Source organism: Primulina eburnea, chromosome 14, assembly GCF_022965805.1.
Source record: "Primulina eburnea isolate SZY01 chromosome 14, ASM2296580v1, whole genome shotgun sequence".
Classification (NCBI taxonomy): domain Eukaryota; kingdom Viridiplantae; phylum Streptophyta; class Magnoliopsida; order Lamiales; family Gesneriaceae; genus Primulina; species Primulina eburnea.
Genome location: NC_133114.1, coordinates 27,360,607 through 27,375,999, shown reverse-complemented (window position 1 = coordinate 27,375,999; position 15,393 = coordinate 27,360,607). Strand labels below are relative to the sequence as shown.

General features: G+C 34.5%; 3 protein-coding genes across 6 annotated transcripts; 2 read left to right on the top strand and 1 right to left on the bottom strand.

Annotated features, from left to right (window-relative positions):
- Positions 1–1,579: 1,579 nt before the first annotated feature.
- On the bottom strand, positions 1,580–6,337 carry LOC140811632 (probable mitochondrial import inner membrane translocase subunit TIM21). Its single transcript, XM_073169643.1, has 7 exons — positions 5,826–6,337; positions 4,575–4,593; positions 3,757–3,920; positions 2,786–2,964; positions 2,622–2,670; positions 2,211–2,330; positions 1,580–1,984 (listed from the first exon to the last, which is right to left on the bottom strand). Exons 1-7 carry the CDS (start codon positions 6,000–6,002, stop codon positions 1,826–1,828), a joined length of 867 nt encoding a protein of 288 aa, XP_073025744.1. The 5' UTR covers positions 6,003–6,337; the 3' UTR covers positions 1,580–1,825.
- A 175-nt stretch (positions 6,338–6,512) lies between these two features.
- On the top strand, positions 6,513–9,183 carry LOC140811630 (jasmonate-induced oxygenase 4). 4 transcript variants are annotated; one of them, XM_073169641.1, is made up of 4 exons: positions 6,513–6,683; positions 6,930–7,429; positions 7,544–7,865; positions 8,579–9,001. In XM_073169641.1, exons 2-4 carry the CDS (start codon positions 6,948–6,950, stop codon positions 8,801–8,803), a joined length of 1,029 nt encoding a protein of 342 aa, XP_073025742.1. In that variant the 5' UTR covers positions 6,513–6,683; positions 6,930–6,947; the 3' UTR covers positions 8,804–9,001. The 4 variants fall into 4 exon arrangements, 3 of the variants coding, with proteins under 3 accessions (XP_073025742.1, XP_073025743.1, XP_073025741.1); XR_012113498.1 differs by adding an exon at positions 9,087–9,183 and having other exon boundaries at positions 6,515–7,429; positions 8,579–8,874; XM_073169642.1 differs by having other exon boundaries at positions 6,515–6,683; positions 6,913–7,429.
- Positions 9,184–11,760: 2,577 nt separating this feature from the next.
- On the top strand, positions 11,761–12,705 carry LOC140812144 (ethylene-responsive transcription factor ERF039-like). Its single transcript, XM_073170358.1, has one exon. The coding sequence runs from the start codon at positions 11,885–11,887 to the stop codon at positions 12,680–12,682; it is 798 nt and encodes a 265-aa protein (XP_073026459.1). The 5' UTR covers positions 11,761–11,884; the 3' UTR covers positions 12,683–12,705.
- Positions 12,706–15,393: the final 2,688 nt, after the last annotated feature.

The following is a 15,393-nucleotide window of genomic DNA, read 5'->3' as shown; positions in this document are numbered from 1 at the left end:
CGCTTTTTAGCTGATGTGGAACCAGAGCTTTGCACCAGAAGTTAGTGCAAAGGTGGTGATGACACATTACACATTTGACTCCATTTTTTTAGTATAAGAGACTAACGTGGTGTCGTATCTCTAAGCTTCTTGAATCTGATCTGCCAATTCCACGCATTTCGTTCCCCATTTCTGCTTTGAGAAACATTAAATCCAAAGCATTTGGTTGAGTTTTAGGCTTTGATTCTTTTTTATTATTTACTTTTTTATTTTCAACATAGGATGTGAAGTTAACATCATATTGGTTTGTTTCTTGACGTTAAGAGGAGAAGATGAACCATCTAAGTTTTTGGTCCAAAATTTTCATTAAATAATATTGTGCTTTCTTTTCGAGATTGGCTCCTATAGATTATTGGCTGATGACTCAATTATTTTGTAAATTTAATTCGGTATTTCCATTGATTCTGATACTTCTGGTGCCTATTTCTGTTTGATATAATAATTAGAAAAGGGTAAATACGCAATGAAAACAATTTAGAGAGCGAGATGTGTATATCCCTTATCTGAAATATGTGCATTGGCAAAAAACAAAGTCGGTGCAAGATTTGATGCATAGAATAGAATAAATGTCACCCCCACACGATGTGTGAGCATGGTGACACACTAACGGGACGTGGACAGGGGCGTCATCTTTATTTCTTTCGAAGATATTCCGACTGTTAAACAAACAACATGAGGTTAGACCTACAAATGTGGTGTATCATCAATTTTGGTGTTTCACGTCACTTTTCAATTTCTTTTTATTATTTATTTTATTTGTAATTATGATTTGTTTTTATGTTAGTATAAATCAGATGAATTGTTAAAAAATTGTACAAGCATATACAATGTGTGTTTATGATATTATTGTCAATTAATGTATCCAAATTCAACATGGTACACGAAAATAGTTCAAGACTTCCTCCCTTGGGGTTCCAAATTATTTAATACTTATTTTACTATAAGAATTATGTTGCTATGATTTTCGAAGGCCACCCTCGAATATGGTTGGTACTATCAACTGAATCTCAATTTTTTTACCAAGATTTATCAATTTGCTCTCTTGTTATGGATTACAATTATCAGAGCATAATATTCCTGTTCAAAATAAATCAAAAAACCAGACCATAAGGTGGATCAAAATTTGAACGAGGGTCCTAACTAATGGGATGTACATGCACCTAACTAATGGGATGTACATGCACCAAGTTGTTCCCGAACTGCTTGAAGCTCCACTCGTTAAAAAACTCGTTTGAGTTTGTTTAGCGAGTTCGAAAACGAACCTTACTTAACGAGCTGAGCTCGAGTTAGACTCGTTAAACGTGATAAACGAATTATTAACTAACCGACCTCCAACTCCTTTTGTTAAACTAAAATTATTAAAAAAATTAAAAATACATGACTAATTTTGTAAAAAAATAAAAACATACATAAAACAATAAAATTACAAATATTTCGAATAAATAGGTGGAGCTTATGGCTATTATTCCTATTTGGTTCAATGTTTGTTACGTTGTAGGTAGAAGACATGAAGGTGGTGGGTGCAAATATAAGGACCGGGTTGGAGAAGGCAAAGAGTAAACGATGATACAAATACTTTTTTGTTTGTTATAACAGGAGTTGTTGCAGCTTAAAAGAAACCTTCACATGTTTTCAACTGGACAACAACTCCTGTTAAAGCAGGTTCAACTGAACATGAGTCCAAAATTTCAACAAAAACCCACAATTTCATTGTTAATAAAACATTTGTGATGGGTTTTTGCTGGTGATAACGACATCTATGAATCGTCTTCAGCTTCACGTTTACTCATGCTGGAACATAAGACTCGAGCATTAGTTGAGCCGGTGAAGGCGATGTGACTTCAACGATTAGGTACATGAACTTCCACTGCTTGTCCACCTTGTCTTTAAACATCTCTGTGTACACTTTGCCAGCTCCATGTGGACCACGGATGTGGAAATTAACCTTCAACAACAAAGGTTTCAGCTGCTTAATGAATTTGCACATAAAATATAGAGAGCGATTTTGAATCCGCCAAAATCATCACACCCTGGGCTCATGATCAGGGATGGATCCCAGATTTTACATGAGAGAGAGAGCATGGAGTAATTTACCACATTCGGGGACAAATATCACCATCACAAAGGAATGTGGGAATGGTGATTTAAAAAAAATATAAGTTACCACTCACCACAATATGTTCAACGCCATCTTCATCCGTCCATTTGTTATGGGGTATACGTTGTCGGGCAGCACGATTCCTACTTTCCGAACCATAACCTGTAACTGGGGATCCAATTCTAACCCTGACCTGTCGAATAATAGGGAATATGAATCATTTTCAGCAGCCAAGATAGAAACTAGCACAAACTTAACTAGTATTTAATTTGTTATAATTAAGGCTTCTCATTTTAACAATTTCCCCCCCTCCAATTTGATTTCTAGACACTCAAAATGTCTTGCACATAGCTGTGTATCAACCACTATTTTGCATAGACGGTTAGTTTCTAAATTTGAAGAAGCAAAAATATTTTCATTCATGCACTCGTGTTCAACAACAGAAAGAATGATATTTCATGAGATAATCTTGGTGGATGCTTACTTGGCTGTCATTCTGAATCCGTTCAAGAGCCTTCCCAAATATTTCGTACCTACAAAGCATCAAAGAATATCGATTAAGCATTGGATATAGAAATCTCATGGGTTCATGCAGATAAATAGTTAGATTGGAAAACAAATAGAAACGGATAAACAAATGCAGCTCACTCTTTTGGTTCAAATATCAGTTCCTTGAAAACACCATAAGCTGCAGCCCCAGCGATGCCAAGCCCTGCAAGAATGACAAGACTGTATGAAGCTCCTTCTGTAAATGTCACCGGCTTCTCTGGGATATTATATGTTGGAGCATCAAAGGGATCCTCGATGGTGGATACATTTTTTTGAGTCTGTCAAAATGGGAATGGATTCAAAAGATAAGTACGAGGATTTTTTTATGCAGTAAGCCACGAGTACACCAAATTATTTAATAAATTAATAATCATTCTATTGAATTTTGAATATTAGAAACTTAATTGAAGAGTTAACACGTTACAACACATAATTTACGTGATCCGACATGACCTACATCTATACCAAGAGGGAAGAAATCTCTCTCGATTTAGAATACAAATATCACCATCACTTCACTACCTAAATAACAATTAAATCACATCAAACATATATTATACAGATATGGTTGTAACGCATATGCTTATTTTTTAAAATATAAACTTAAGAATGAATGCAACTTGATAAGGAACTTCATAATTGTAATCACTTTTGGCATGTAGCGTGAATCATCTTGTCGATGAAACGACATTAATTAGCAAAGTCTCACATGACAAGATTAACCAATAATGGCAATTGATTTTTCTTTATTAATATTTGTGCAACCAATAATACAAGGGGACTGAAAATTTCACGAGATGCATTATAACTTACCTTTCAACCTACACAGCATACACACACAGAACAAACTAAACATGAGAATGCAAATAGCTAGGGAAAGATCAGAGGAATCTCCGATAATCACTTGTCAAATAACGTTTAAAAAAAAGTAGCTGTAAACTAAAATGTGAAGTCTAGCTAAAAATGTGACTCTAGTATGTTGAAACCAATAAGAATCATGGAGCAGTTTCTAGAATATAGTGAACCCAATGAATAAACATCATGTAGAAATTCTTTAACTAAAGGGAGACCTCAGATTCTTTTTTCCCAGTAGACTCTGTAGCTCCGGAGGAAAGGCATCTAACAAGACAAGAAGTTCCCGTATTTTCTCTATTGCTCATGGCACATTGAAATGAGGACTGATAGATCATAGCATGTCGCCTGGTCCTGTGATCTTTGCGTTGGATACATTGATCTGTCAATGAATATCAATTATTTGTAGTTAATAGAAAGTCTACTTAAGCTATAAATTTCTTTAAAAAAGTCCCCCAAGTCTAAAAAAGTAAGTAAAAAGGGAAAAATAAAGAAAAAAATCTACTGTCTGCTGATTTAGACATGGATCACGAAACATGTGCTCCCCATATTAGTAAACAGCCAATGAATGATCCTGCAGTCTATGAAAAATTATCTGGTTGCCCTAGTGAAATTATAGCAACTATCTAAAAATGAAAGTGACTGAATGGCGGATTTTATTATCATAAATTCCAAGCAAGGATGGAAAGTATCCAACAAAAAAAAAGTGTTGAGCTATATATTTATTAGCTCAAATCAATAACTTGTAATCTTCTCATGTCAAGGCAAGGTATCCCAATTGTGTTGTAAATATCTTTTTCAGAGATTGTTTGGTAGGATTTCTCATCCTTTAAATGTATATTTTATATTTATTAATGAACCGGATATATGATTAAAAAAAATGTAAAGAGCTATACTGACATGGAGGAAGAATGAGGGCAGCACGTTAAAAGAATGAACGTAGTGTAGGTTAAACTTTCATCAATTATAGACAATCACTCGCACGTAGGAGGTCTATAACAGGAAATAAATTTAGCTACGATGAATGCATACTAACCACCAACTCGACGGGTAACCTGCAAAAAAAAAAGAACAATATTATTAGTCATAGTTAATGAATGAAGAATTAACACAACCAAAGAATTCATACACAAGATTTCCATGAGTATAAAATAAATATATGACCATGTGTGGCCATACATCAAAGCAAAGAAGTCTTTCTAGCAATAACGGCCATTAATTTGTTACCTTTAGCGGTGAAGACTACCTTTTACTAACAATCCATACAGTTGCTAGATCATCGAGACATGAAGATGTCGTAAGGATTAAATGTTCTCTCTTTTGGAAGAAAAAAGAATCAAAGTAGGCATCTAAGATTATCACACAAGGCTAAATGTTAGTTATTGAATTTAAAGTCTCAGTTTTGTGTTATTTTATCATGAAAATGATGTGTTGCAATGTCTTAAATTAATAACAATCGAATCATACAAGCACCATCCAGCAGCTTTTCTCTTCCTGCATAGCTTACTAAAACCTTGTGCCAAGGAGAGAATAATCCTCAAGATAGCCGTACCATTATTGATTCTCTAGTTGTCTGCAACTTGAGTCGAAGCACTTTACCCGCATATCATTCTAAGCAATCGAAAGGAACATTGAACATCCAAAACAGACTCACATGTGGCATAAAAGTGGCAGCCAGTAAAACTGTGTTTATGCTCTCCCTATCAACCACTTGTGATGCCGGTAATTATATTTCTTGAAGTAACAATTTAGAGAATTTTTTCTCCGTTTTCGGTTACAAAGCTAAAATATAATTTATATCCTCGATTCCATATCCGACAATTCTGTTCCACAGTTATTCCGGTTCTATACCTTTTCTTCGCCTGTTATAAATTTTTGACTGATACAGTATATTCATGCTTCAACCTTGACAAGGATGGAATTATCGAACAGAACTAGCCATTCCCATTCCATTCCATTCATTCCCGTGCATTCCAATTGGTTTACTAATGATGACACAATTCCAAAAGGCAAATTCAACTCATTTCGTTCCATTCATTCCCATGCATTCCAATTGGTTTACTACTGATGAGACAATTCCAAAAGGCAAATTCAACTAGACAAACACTGAATGCCACATTGTTTCAACTCTGGAGGAGTAATGATCAATTATAACACAACAAGATAGGCACAACACAAACAGAGCAGACCATTTCTTCACATGTACGAGCAATAAATCATAAGCTATAAATCTTAGCAAAAATAAAAACTGAAAGCAAGTATGATAAAAATCCAATCTTGGACATACCCTTTTGGAAAAATCACCGATTTCAGATCTTTCTGCGGAAAAAAATGAAAATTCAGCGAAGCCCATATTAGGTACGGACTTTGAAGGCGTGCGCTCCAGTCCAATGAATGGTGATCCAGCAATATTTAAACATTTATTCTTAATTGAAAACCCACTTCTTTTGAAGAGATTAATCATGGAGTATATGATTCGTAACGCCTTTTCGCCTTCCCTTTTTTCGCTGGTTTTTGTAATGTCTCAAGCAGTTCGGCTATTTGATTTCAAAAGAATGAGAATATTATCATAGAGTAAGAAAAAACATCAGATAAAGATTCCATCCAATAATAACTCGCATGATTACACGAAATTTTCTGGGAATTGTTTTTGCGTTTTGTTTACTGAATTGAATATCAAAAAGAAGAATTTAGAAATCAGCAGGGAAGGAAAAGCACAAAGCAACGAAGAGAGGTGTTCGAGTTGAGCGCAGAAGCTGAGGTCTGAGGTTTTCAGTTGCAGGTCACGTGCAATGCACGTTGCACTAATTTTTGTTTTTATTTATATATAATGTTTTATTTTTATTTATTTTTTAAAAATATAATATTTTTAAAATATACTATTTTTGTTTATATAACATATATTATAAGATATATATAAATTATTATTAGATTTAATGGAAAAAAAATTTACAAGTTATATTTTTGATGAGTTATATTATGTAGTAGAGCCCCTTTCTGGGTTTCGAAGCTTTGCAGATAACGGTGTGCCAGGCACTTGCCGTCCGTCCGTTAACAACAATTCATTAATATTTTTCACTTTTTCTTGATTAAATTTTAGGTTTAAAAATTGATACTACAATTATTCATCATAACCCTGGTAAAGGTATGTTTTTTTTTTGGGTAAATTATTTGGCTTTGGATATTATCAGCATTTCTGAATCTTGATTTCATTATAAATCTCTCACCTACATGTTGATCTGATTTTCATAGTTCTGAGGAATGTTTGGTAACGGGTTAGTGGGAAAAACTCTGCATTATTTGCGCACCAGAAGTTGAAAAAAAAATCCATTGCAGCAAACGTTGTGTGTGTTTTTCTTTGTTTTTTTTCATAGGCTATTGTTGTAATTAGGCCTTGAAGAAAAACAAAATGGCAATTGATGCTAATCACATCAGAGTGCAATCGTTTGCACAAGATGGTGAAGGGGTAGTGCCACCGCAATATATCCAGCCGCACGACACCAGGCCGAATAAAAATCTGGAAGAAAGAAGTGATCAGCATGGTGCAACTGCGCCCGTGATAGATCTTACCAATGTTAATTCTGTCCATGAAGAACTGGGAAAAGCCTGCGGGCAATGGGGTGCCTTTCAAGTGATCAATCATGGGGTTCCACTTGAATTGCTGGATGGAATGATGAGGGTGGGCCGTTGTTTTTTTGAGGATTGTACTATGGTTCAAAAGCTCAGTTATGCATGCGACACCAAGTCCCCTGCTTCTGAGGGCTACGGCAGCCGAATGCTAGTTTCATCGAATGATACAGTTTTGGATTGGAGGGATTATTTTGATCACCATACTTTACCCCTATCCCGCCGCAATCCATCTAAGTGGCCACATTTTTCATCTGATTACAGGTGAACTCTCTCTCTCTCTCTCTCTCTCTCTCTCGCATTAAGGTTGTCTATGAGTGAATAACCCCAACTTCTTTCTTAGTTATGCGAAATGACCAAGTGTAAGATCATGTACAGAAAAACAGTAACTGATTACAGTGAGCAAATGCACATTCTAGCTCAAAAACTACTCAGTTTGATCGCTGAAAGCCTGGGCTTACCATCTTCATCAATTAAAGATTCTATTGGTGAATTCTATCAAAACATCACTGTTAGCTACTACCCTCCTTGCCCACAGCCCGAGCTTACTCTTGGATTACAATCACATTCTGATATCGGTGCCATCACACTTATCATTCAAGATGACATTGGCGGCCTTGAGGTCTTGAAAGATGGAGAATGGGTACCCATCAATCCATTGCCACATGCTATTGTAGTTATTTTGTCTGACCAAACTGAGGTAATCTTCATTGTCATTGCTTTTATCACAAAAGTCTGTGATCATCTTCTATCAGTAAGTTCATATGTTTTTCATTGTCATCTGTGATTTTTTTAAAATCTCGAATGCCGAACATGTGATTAATCGGATTGCATACATGTGGTGTTTGAGAGAAGTTTAATTGCTCGAATGAAATTAGTCCGGTACCAAGTAATATAATAGCATATAGTTTTGGATTGTTATATCATGGATGTTCGACCACTGTAACACCCATTCTATTTGTTCTATACTCTTGTCCCATGACCATTTTGTATCACTTTTCCTTGCACGCAAGCATAAAACTGGAGAACACGAATGTATATGATCTGTTTATGCATCTACGTATGCATATCCATATTCACCGATTGTCCGCATTCTGAAAGCATTTTAGACTAGGTAAATTAGGAGATGGTCCAATTTAAATATTTGGGTTTTTCTTGTCTTATATCGTGCAAATTTTGGAGAGATTTTGTAAGTTTTTCAAGTTAAAATGGTATAATATATATAGTAGTTGTACTTTTTTATCTGGAATCATCATCAGTACCTTGTATTTGATATCCACTTTCTTGTGTCTTTGGCTATCATATCTGTTGCATTAACGTATGAAAAATGCGTGGACATGTAAACAATCATGTTCAAAGAAGTTGTAATTTCTGTCTATTTTTCTTAGAATTAGAACTGTCTTTTACTTTCAGATTATAACGAATGGAGAATATAAAAGTGCTGTCCATCGGGCTATAACTAATGCTAAAAAAGCACGTTTATCTGTTTCCTCATTTCACGACCCTGCAAAAACAAAGATCATACGCCCAGCTTTTGAGCCGCCTAAGTATCGTCAAGTGGTTTATGGAGACTATTATTCATCATGGTACACAAAAGGGCCGGACGGAAAGCGAAATATCGATACACTCAGACTATAACGTGGATTTTCACTCAGCAGATATGGTATTTACCCATTTCATTATTTATTTCAAGTATTAGTAACAGACGAGTTTGCAATTCTATCTTCTTATCACATGTTCCACCGTTTGTGACAACTGATAATTGCAATGCTGTAGAATAAATGTGGAATCAATTGGAAAAGTTTTGTACTGTGAGTGCCATTGTCTTTTTCTGTTGTTCCTGTCCATTTCTTTAGCTGCGTTTGATGTTATATCACATGTCTTATCACCGAACAAGTGGCAAATCCACTCAGTATACAAGACAAGTAGAGAATATATGAATATGGCATTAAAGGTAATGACGTGCTTCAAATACATATGATATTATTGTGCCTGGAAATCCGCCGTATGCACCGTGAACTTAAATGTGCGCATCTTATAATAGAACATTTGATGAACATCGAAATGTGGCTTTAGATTTGACATAAAAGACTAGCAAAAGTAAAAGATCGGCTGTCACAAGACCATGTACCAAAAAGATTTAAGATCTTATCTACCATTATTTTGTATGGGCTCGTAGCTCGGTTATCGGGGGCCCATTTTCTTTTGTGAAGTGATCCTTGAGGTGAGATCAATTAGACTTCCTTGATAAGTCTCTTGTATCAGATACGGGCCAAGCTTTACCTTTATGAATGGGCTCTTTAGTCTTTTGGGTTATATATATATATATATATATAAACAATTAAGGGGACAAGTATGGGCCCACTTGCACGTGAGCCATGTGTCTCATAATTATGCAGTTCAATAGTATATTCAGGTGGTTTAATTTTCGGACTCAATTGCTTCAATTTTCCGAAATATAATATGGGTTGATGGGATATTATATTAATTTTATTACCGTTAATTATAATAATGACATTGAATTTTGGTGCTTTATTACCTTCCGTTCGATTATTTTTAAATGTTTAACACTCTAAAAATGCCACCATTGATTTGGTTCATTTGACTTGTTTAACAATTTTTACATGGAATAAAAAAATCTAACCAAATTAATTAGCAATATGTTTTAAATTTAATTATTGATGTATCAAATTTCTGGAACTGAATTGCTGAGATTTTGCAGCTGACCGGGGAACGTTAAAAAAAAGGTTTTCGTCAATTAATGTGGCTCGATTTTAGCATGCGATTTTCTTGTTTTTTTCCTTATTTTAATTATTTAAAATGGTCCAGATATATATAGCGAGATGGGTCCAATATTTTTGGTGTATTTATTGTATTTTCTAGTGTCGACATGTTCACTAACTGAAATCTTGGGAAGGACAATTTCTTCGACATCGCGTTTGACAACAACAACAAAAAAAACCTTAAATAGTTACGAGGTGAGCACATTCGGAATTATGTATGGTAGATTGTTTTAGACATTGTTTGGTTTGTAAAATGAGATGTATATATAACATGAAGATGATAATTAAATTGGAAGATACTTATAATAAAATGATATAGAGTTCAAAATATCATGGAACTCAAGTCATAAAAACAAGGATGTTGATGATATCCGGGATGAGTCGGGTGAGCTAGGTCGTGGCAAATCACCGGATGATTATGAGAGTTGTATTTAAGGAAAAATGAGCAAGAAGATATATCTGTGTGATGAAGGTATATCTGTAAGTTATGGCTTCCACCGTGACCTGCAGACAATGAAAAGAACTCGTGAATGGCGCCAGAGGGATGTTCGACATAGTCACTCCGATTCTTAAGTAAACAGGTTGAAGGTGAAGGATAATAGCAATATATGTGAAGATATATGTGAGTGCTTGAAGATACCAAATTTCAGACTCCTTTTAATGAGATTAATATATGTTATTTATAGGAAAAAATCTTATTATTACCATGTTTTCAGTGACCACCTGCTAAGTATGGTAAGATGGTTGTCGATACCTTGCTTCTGATGACTTCTTTGACACGCCAAACTCATTTAGTTCTGACGGTAATGATTGTCAAGCACAAGGTAGCTCATACTATTGCACTTGAGTGAGGTGCGCTTCTCGAGATAGCTCGGGTAGAAAACCTCTCGGGAATTTTTATGAGAGCTCGGGCACTTGGTAACCTGAGGAGAAGATGTCCAAGGCATCCACCTGCCCGGTTTCTGAAGAAATCATCTTGCACTTTGATTTTGATTATCCATTTAATATCTCGGATCATCTATGACCCGTGCTCTTATGGAGGTATTAGATGTGAAAAAAATTAATATTTTATCATTTGAACCAAACGATATCTTAACACTCTTACGACGTCGTTCAGACTTCAATATAAAGAATAAAGGAATAATAATACCAAATATACATTTTTACAATTAATGGCTTATCGTATGTAGTATATATTCATATGTATATACATATATATAAGTATATATGTATTTAAATACAATGACTCATTCATGATATTTGATGATCATTCCACATATTTATATCCCTACAACGGCCCCTACCCGTTTTTGCATGTGAAAACATTGAATGGACAGAAAATAAGATGCCCCTTTTACCCCCAACAACGTATGTGACTTTGTTAGTCCATGCTCCATACATTTGTAATGGCCTTGTTATTAATATTTAATTTTGTTAGTCGGCACAACAACTTGCATGCATAATACGACGATATCAGACACTATTATTAATTAGGGGGTTTGTATTGATGCTTTTAATTCTTCTTATTGATGATTTTCATTCCAGTGTTTAGGACAAAAAAAAAAACATATATACGTTTGTGTATATATTCTATATGTTGCTCATCTACTGTGTTTATTTCTGTATACATGATTGAGGTGACACTCATCAATTAGATATATAATTTTGATATATTATTTATAGTATCCAGTAAGTGAATGTAACTTCATTGTGAATATGGAGGTTTATTTCATCCTACCCATGTGGAGATGAGTACAATGGATATATAACATAAATAAATAAATAAATAAATAAAAACTATTTATAGATATGTGTATCTAAAGGTAACATTAAAGGCACATGAATATTCGTTATATAAATGTAATTGAGCTAGTGGAAGAATCCTATTTTCCGTTTCCTTACATTCTCTGTCAGCTACTAGCTAGATAGATTTAACATGGAAGAAACATTGTTGGTGCACGTAGCTCAAGACTCGGTTTCTAATTTCCACGCCGCCGCCGCGGGTGCTTCCTCCTCTTCCTCCTCCGCGTCATTTTCTGCATCTCCGATTTCACCTTCCACCTCTTCCAACTCTTCGTTAAATATTATTGGACCACAAAGCACAACGAGTTCAAAAAAGTGTTCCAAATCTCAAACTGTCACAAAGAAATTACGCAATAATCGAGATGCCAAGAGGAAAACGAGCAGCGGCAGCATCAAGCATCCGACCTACCGCGGTGTCCGGAAGCGCAACTGGGGCAAATGGGTGTGTGAGATCCGGGAGCCGAGGAAGAAATCAAGAATATGGCTCGGGACTTACCAAACCGCCGAAATGGCGGCTCGAGCACACGACGTGGCGGCCTTGGCCATAAAGGGAAACTCGGCTTGTCTCAATTTCCCACACTTGGCTCATGAGTTCCCCCGCCCGGTCTCCACCGCGCCTAAGGACATACAAGCCGCTGCAGCGAAAGCCGCCACAACCATGTTTCCCGAAGAAGCCGAACTAGCCGAGCCGGACCGAGCCATGCTGCCCAGTTCTCGCTCCTCCACGCATTTAGTACTGCATCACAGTCAAGAATCAAGAAACTCGGATTCAACGACTCATGATGATGATACTTTCTTCGACTTGCCAGATTTAGGCCTGGATAGTAATATAGATCATAGTGATATATACTGTCATTATGCTTCTTCATGGCAGCTGGCTGGATCCGACATAGGATTCCGGGTTGAAGATCCATTTTTATGGGATTGTTAGAAAATTTTAGTCATTACTTTCAAGTTTGCACCGAAGTGACCGAACAGTTTAATTTTATATATAATTATATATATAGATCCATTTTTATGGGATTGTCAGAAAATTTAGTCATCACTTTCAAGTTTGTACCGAACAGTTCAGTTTTATATATATATATATATATATATATATATATATATATATATATATATATATATATATATATATATATATACATGCTGCAGAATCCACATGATACAAGAAATATGTATAAATTGACAAACGCAAAATCGTTAGAGCGATTATATTATAGTTTTTTTTTATACATATAAAAAAAATTGTTTGTGTTATAATTACTTGATTAGTGATAGGTGACCTTATCATCACCATCTCTTATTTAATTCATAGTCTATTTCTTAATGATTTGTTAACAAACTTTAAATATCTAGTTGGGTATTTTTATATATATAAATTGAGCGACAAATTTGATCTCTTTGGCCCCAAAAGATCTTGCATTAATATGAAAAATGTTAAGAATAATTTAATTATAGTGATGATTAACATGATAATGCCTTTCACATACAAGCCGATCGGTAACCATTGCGATCGACTCGACGACGAAGCGAGATCCGGCGCAGTTCGTTGTGCTCAGGGACGGAGCCACCCCAAAGGCTGGGGTGGGCTCCAGCCCAGGCTTGATTTTTGGGCTTGTTTAAAAATATGGATGGAGTTTTTTAAAAAAAAAAATTAGCCCATTTTAGCCCACATTTTAGCCTACAAACTTAAGAAATAAAATAACATTGAGTATATCACAAATTTTAGCCCACATTTTAGCTCACAAATTTTTAGTCCAGGATCGAAACTTTTTCTCGTCCCTGGTTGTGCTCGGAAAATAAAAAATATTAAAAGACTTATAACTTAAAATTGTCTGATTCTTCGAGATTTGAGAGAGTCGTTTACTTATAATAGAGTTTGACCTTTGAAAAATTACTCCTTTCAACCATGTTAAGTTAATTACCAACGCTATAATAAGGCAATAATTATGCATTAATTGTCATTTGTTTGACTTAACATGCTTTTGTTAGCTCAGAGTGGCCAATTTATTTTTATTTTTATTTGTGGTTGTATAAGAGAAATTAAGTCGATCTTAGCATATTGCATTGAGTTAATAATTCATTCTTATTTTAAATTCCTTTTACTGTAATTTTTTTTTAAAAATGTATAAATATTTAATGTATAGCATTTTTAAGAATTTAGGCTGCCCAAATTCGTAATCTAATGTTAGATGAAATACTCAAGATATTAATAATAACTTCACAAGGTAATTAAAGGCTAATCTTCCTTGTTTGATTCCTTACTTATCGAAATGCTAATTTCCATTAGAGATTATAATTTCTAATTCGTATATAATATATATAATCGACATGGCTTAAGTAATCATGATTATATAGTAATCACTTATGGCAAAAACTTGTGTGAGACAGTCTCATGAGTCGTATTTTGTGAGACGGATCTCTTATTTGGGTCATCCATGAAAAAGTATTACTTTTTATGCTAAGAGTATTACTTTTTATTTTGAATATCGATAAAGTTGACTCGTCTTATAGGTAAAGATTCATGATACCGTCTCACAAGAAACCTACTCATCACTTATTGATCCAAGTTTCATCACGAGCCAAATGACAAAATATTTGTTTACATGTATATGCTTCTACGTTGATTGATAAGTAGCTCACATAATAGTATAATCAAGGAGAGAGAGGGGTGGGTTGGTTCAATCATTCAATTATACAATAAAAAGTTTTACAACTTTTTATGTATATAAATAAATTTATTATTCCGTTAGTCTCAAATATATATATGTTATTTTATTTTATTTTACACAGATTAAAAAAATTTTGGAAAATCAAAATTTACAAATTAACTCCTTATGTTATCCCTAATTTAATTCATTCAAAATATGGTGTCACGTTTTGCAACATTTAGTTAGTATGAGTATATTTGTAAAACAAAATTAAGAAAAAGAGCTATTAAATATAAAAATCGAACTATATATTAGGGACAATGCGAGAGAAAAAAAATGTATGATTGGAACGGTGAAAGTATATTAAATTAAAAAAAATCATCTCCCTCGTCAAAAATTTCGAATTAACAGTTACCGAAGTAGTCATTTCTCCAAACTTATGCGCACTAAACAAGAACTTGGAAAAAACATGTAACTTATGTTTTTTATGCGATTTTACTTGACGGTAACATATAATATATTCTTAGCAAAAATTTGTGTTAGACTGGTCTCACAGGTCGTATTTTGTGAGACGGAACTCTTATTTGGGTCATTCATGAAAAAAGTATTACTTTTTATGCTGAGAGTATTACTTTTTAGAGTGGGTCTCATGTGAGACCGTCTCACGGATTATAATCTGTGAGACGAGTCAACCCTACCCATATTCACAATAAAAAGTAATACTCTTAGCATAAAAAGTAATACTTTTTCATTGACGATCCAAATAAGAGGTCTGTCTCACAAATACGACCCGTGAGACCGTCTCACACAAGTTTTTGTCTACTTTTTATTGTGAATATCGATAAAGTTGATATGTCTCACAGATAAAGATTTGTGAAACTGTCTCATAAGAAACATACTCTATATTCTTTACCGAATCTTGTAATATCATGAAATTAAAATCTTGGTTTTATCCAAATTCCTATGTACTTTGATAACCCTCCCGTCT

Bases quoted from the DNA above. Each gene is read 5' to 3' on its own strand.
- LOC140812144 (XM_073170358.1), top strand. From the start codon at position 11,885: ATGGAAGAAACATTGTTGGTGCACGTAGCTCAAGACTCGGTTTCTAAT.
- LOC140811632 (XM_073169643.1), bottom strand. From the start codon at position 6,002: ATGATTAATCTCTTCAAAAGAAGTGGGTTTTCAATTAAGAATAAATGT. The intron at 2,671-2,785 runs GTGAGCTGCATT...GATGCTTTGTAG, and splicing joins CTGATATTTGAACCAAAAGA to GTACGAAATATTTGGGAAGG. The intron at 2,331-2,621 runs GTAAGCATCCAC...ATTATTCGACAG, and splicing joins GGATTCAGAATGACAGCCAA to GTCAGGGTTAGAATTGGATC.
- LOC140811630 (XM_073169641.1), top strand. From the start codon at position 6,948: ATGGCAATTGATGCTAATCACATCAGAGTGCAATCGTTTGCACAAGAT. The intron at 7,430-7,543 runs GTGAACTCTCTC...GATCATGTACAG, and splicing joins CATTTTTCATCTGATTACAG to AAAAACAGTAACTGATTACA. The intron at 7,866-8,578 runs GTAATCTTCATT...TTTTACTTTCAG, and splicing joins TTTTGTCTGACCAAACTGAG to ATTATAACGAATGGAGAATA.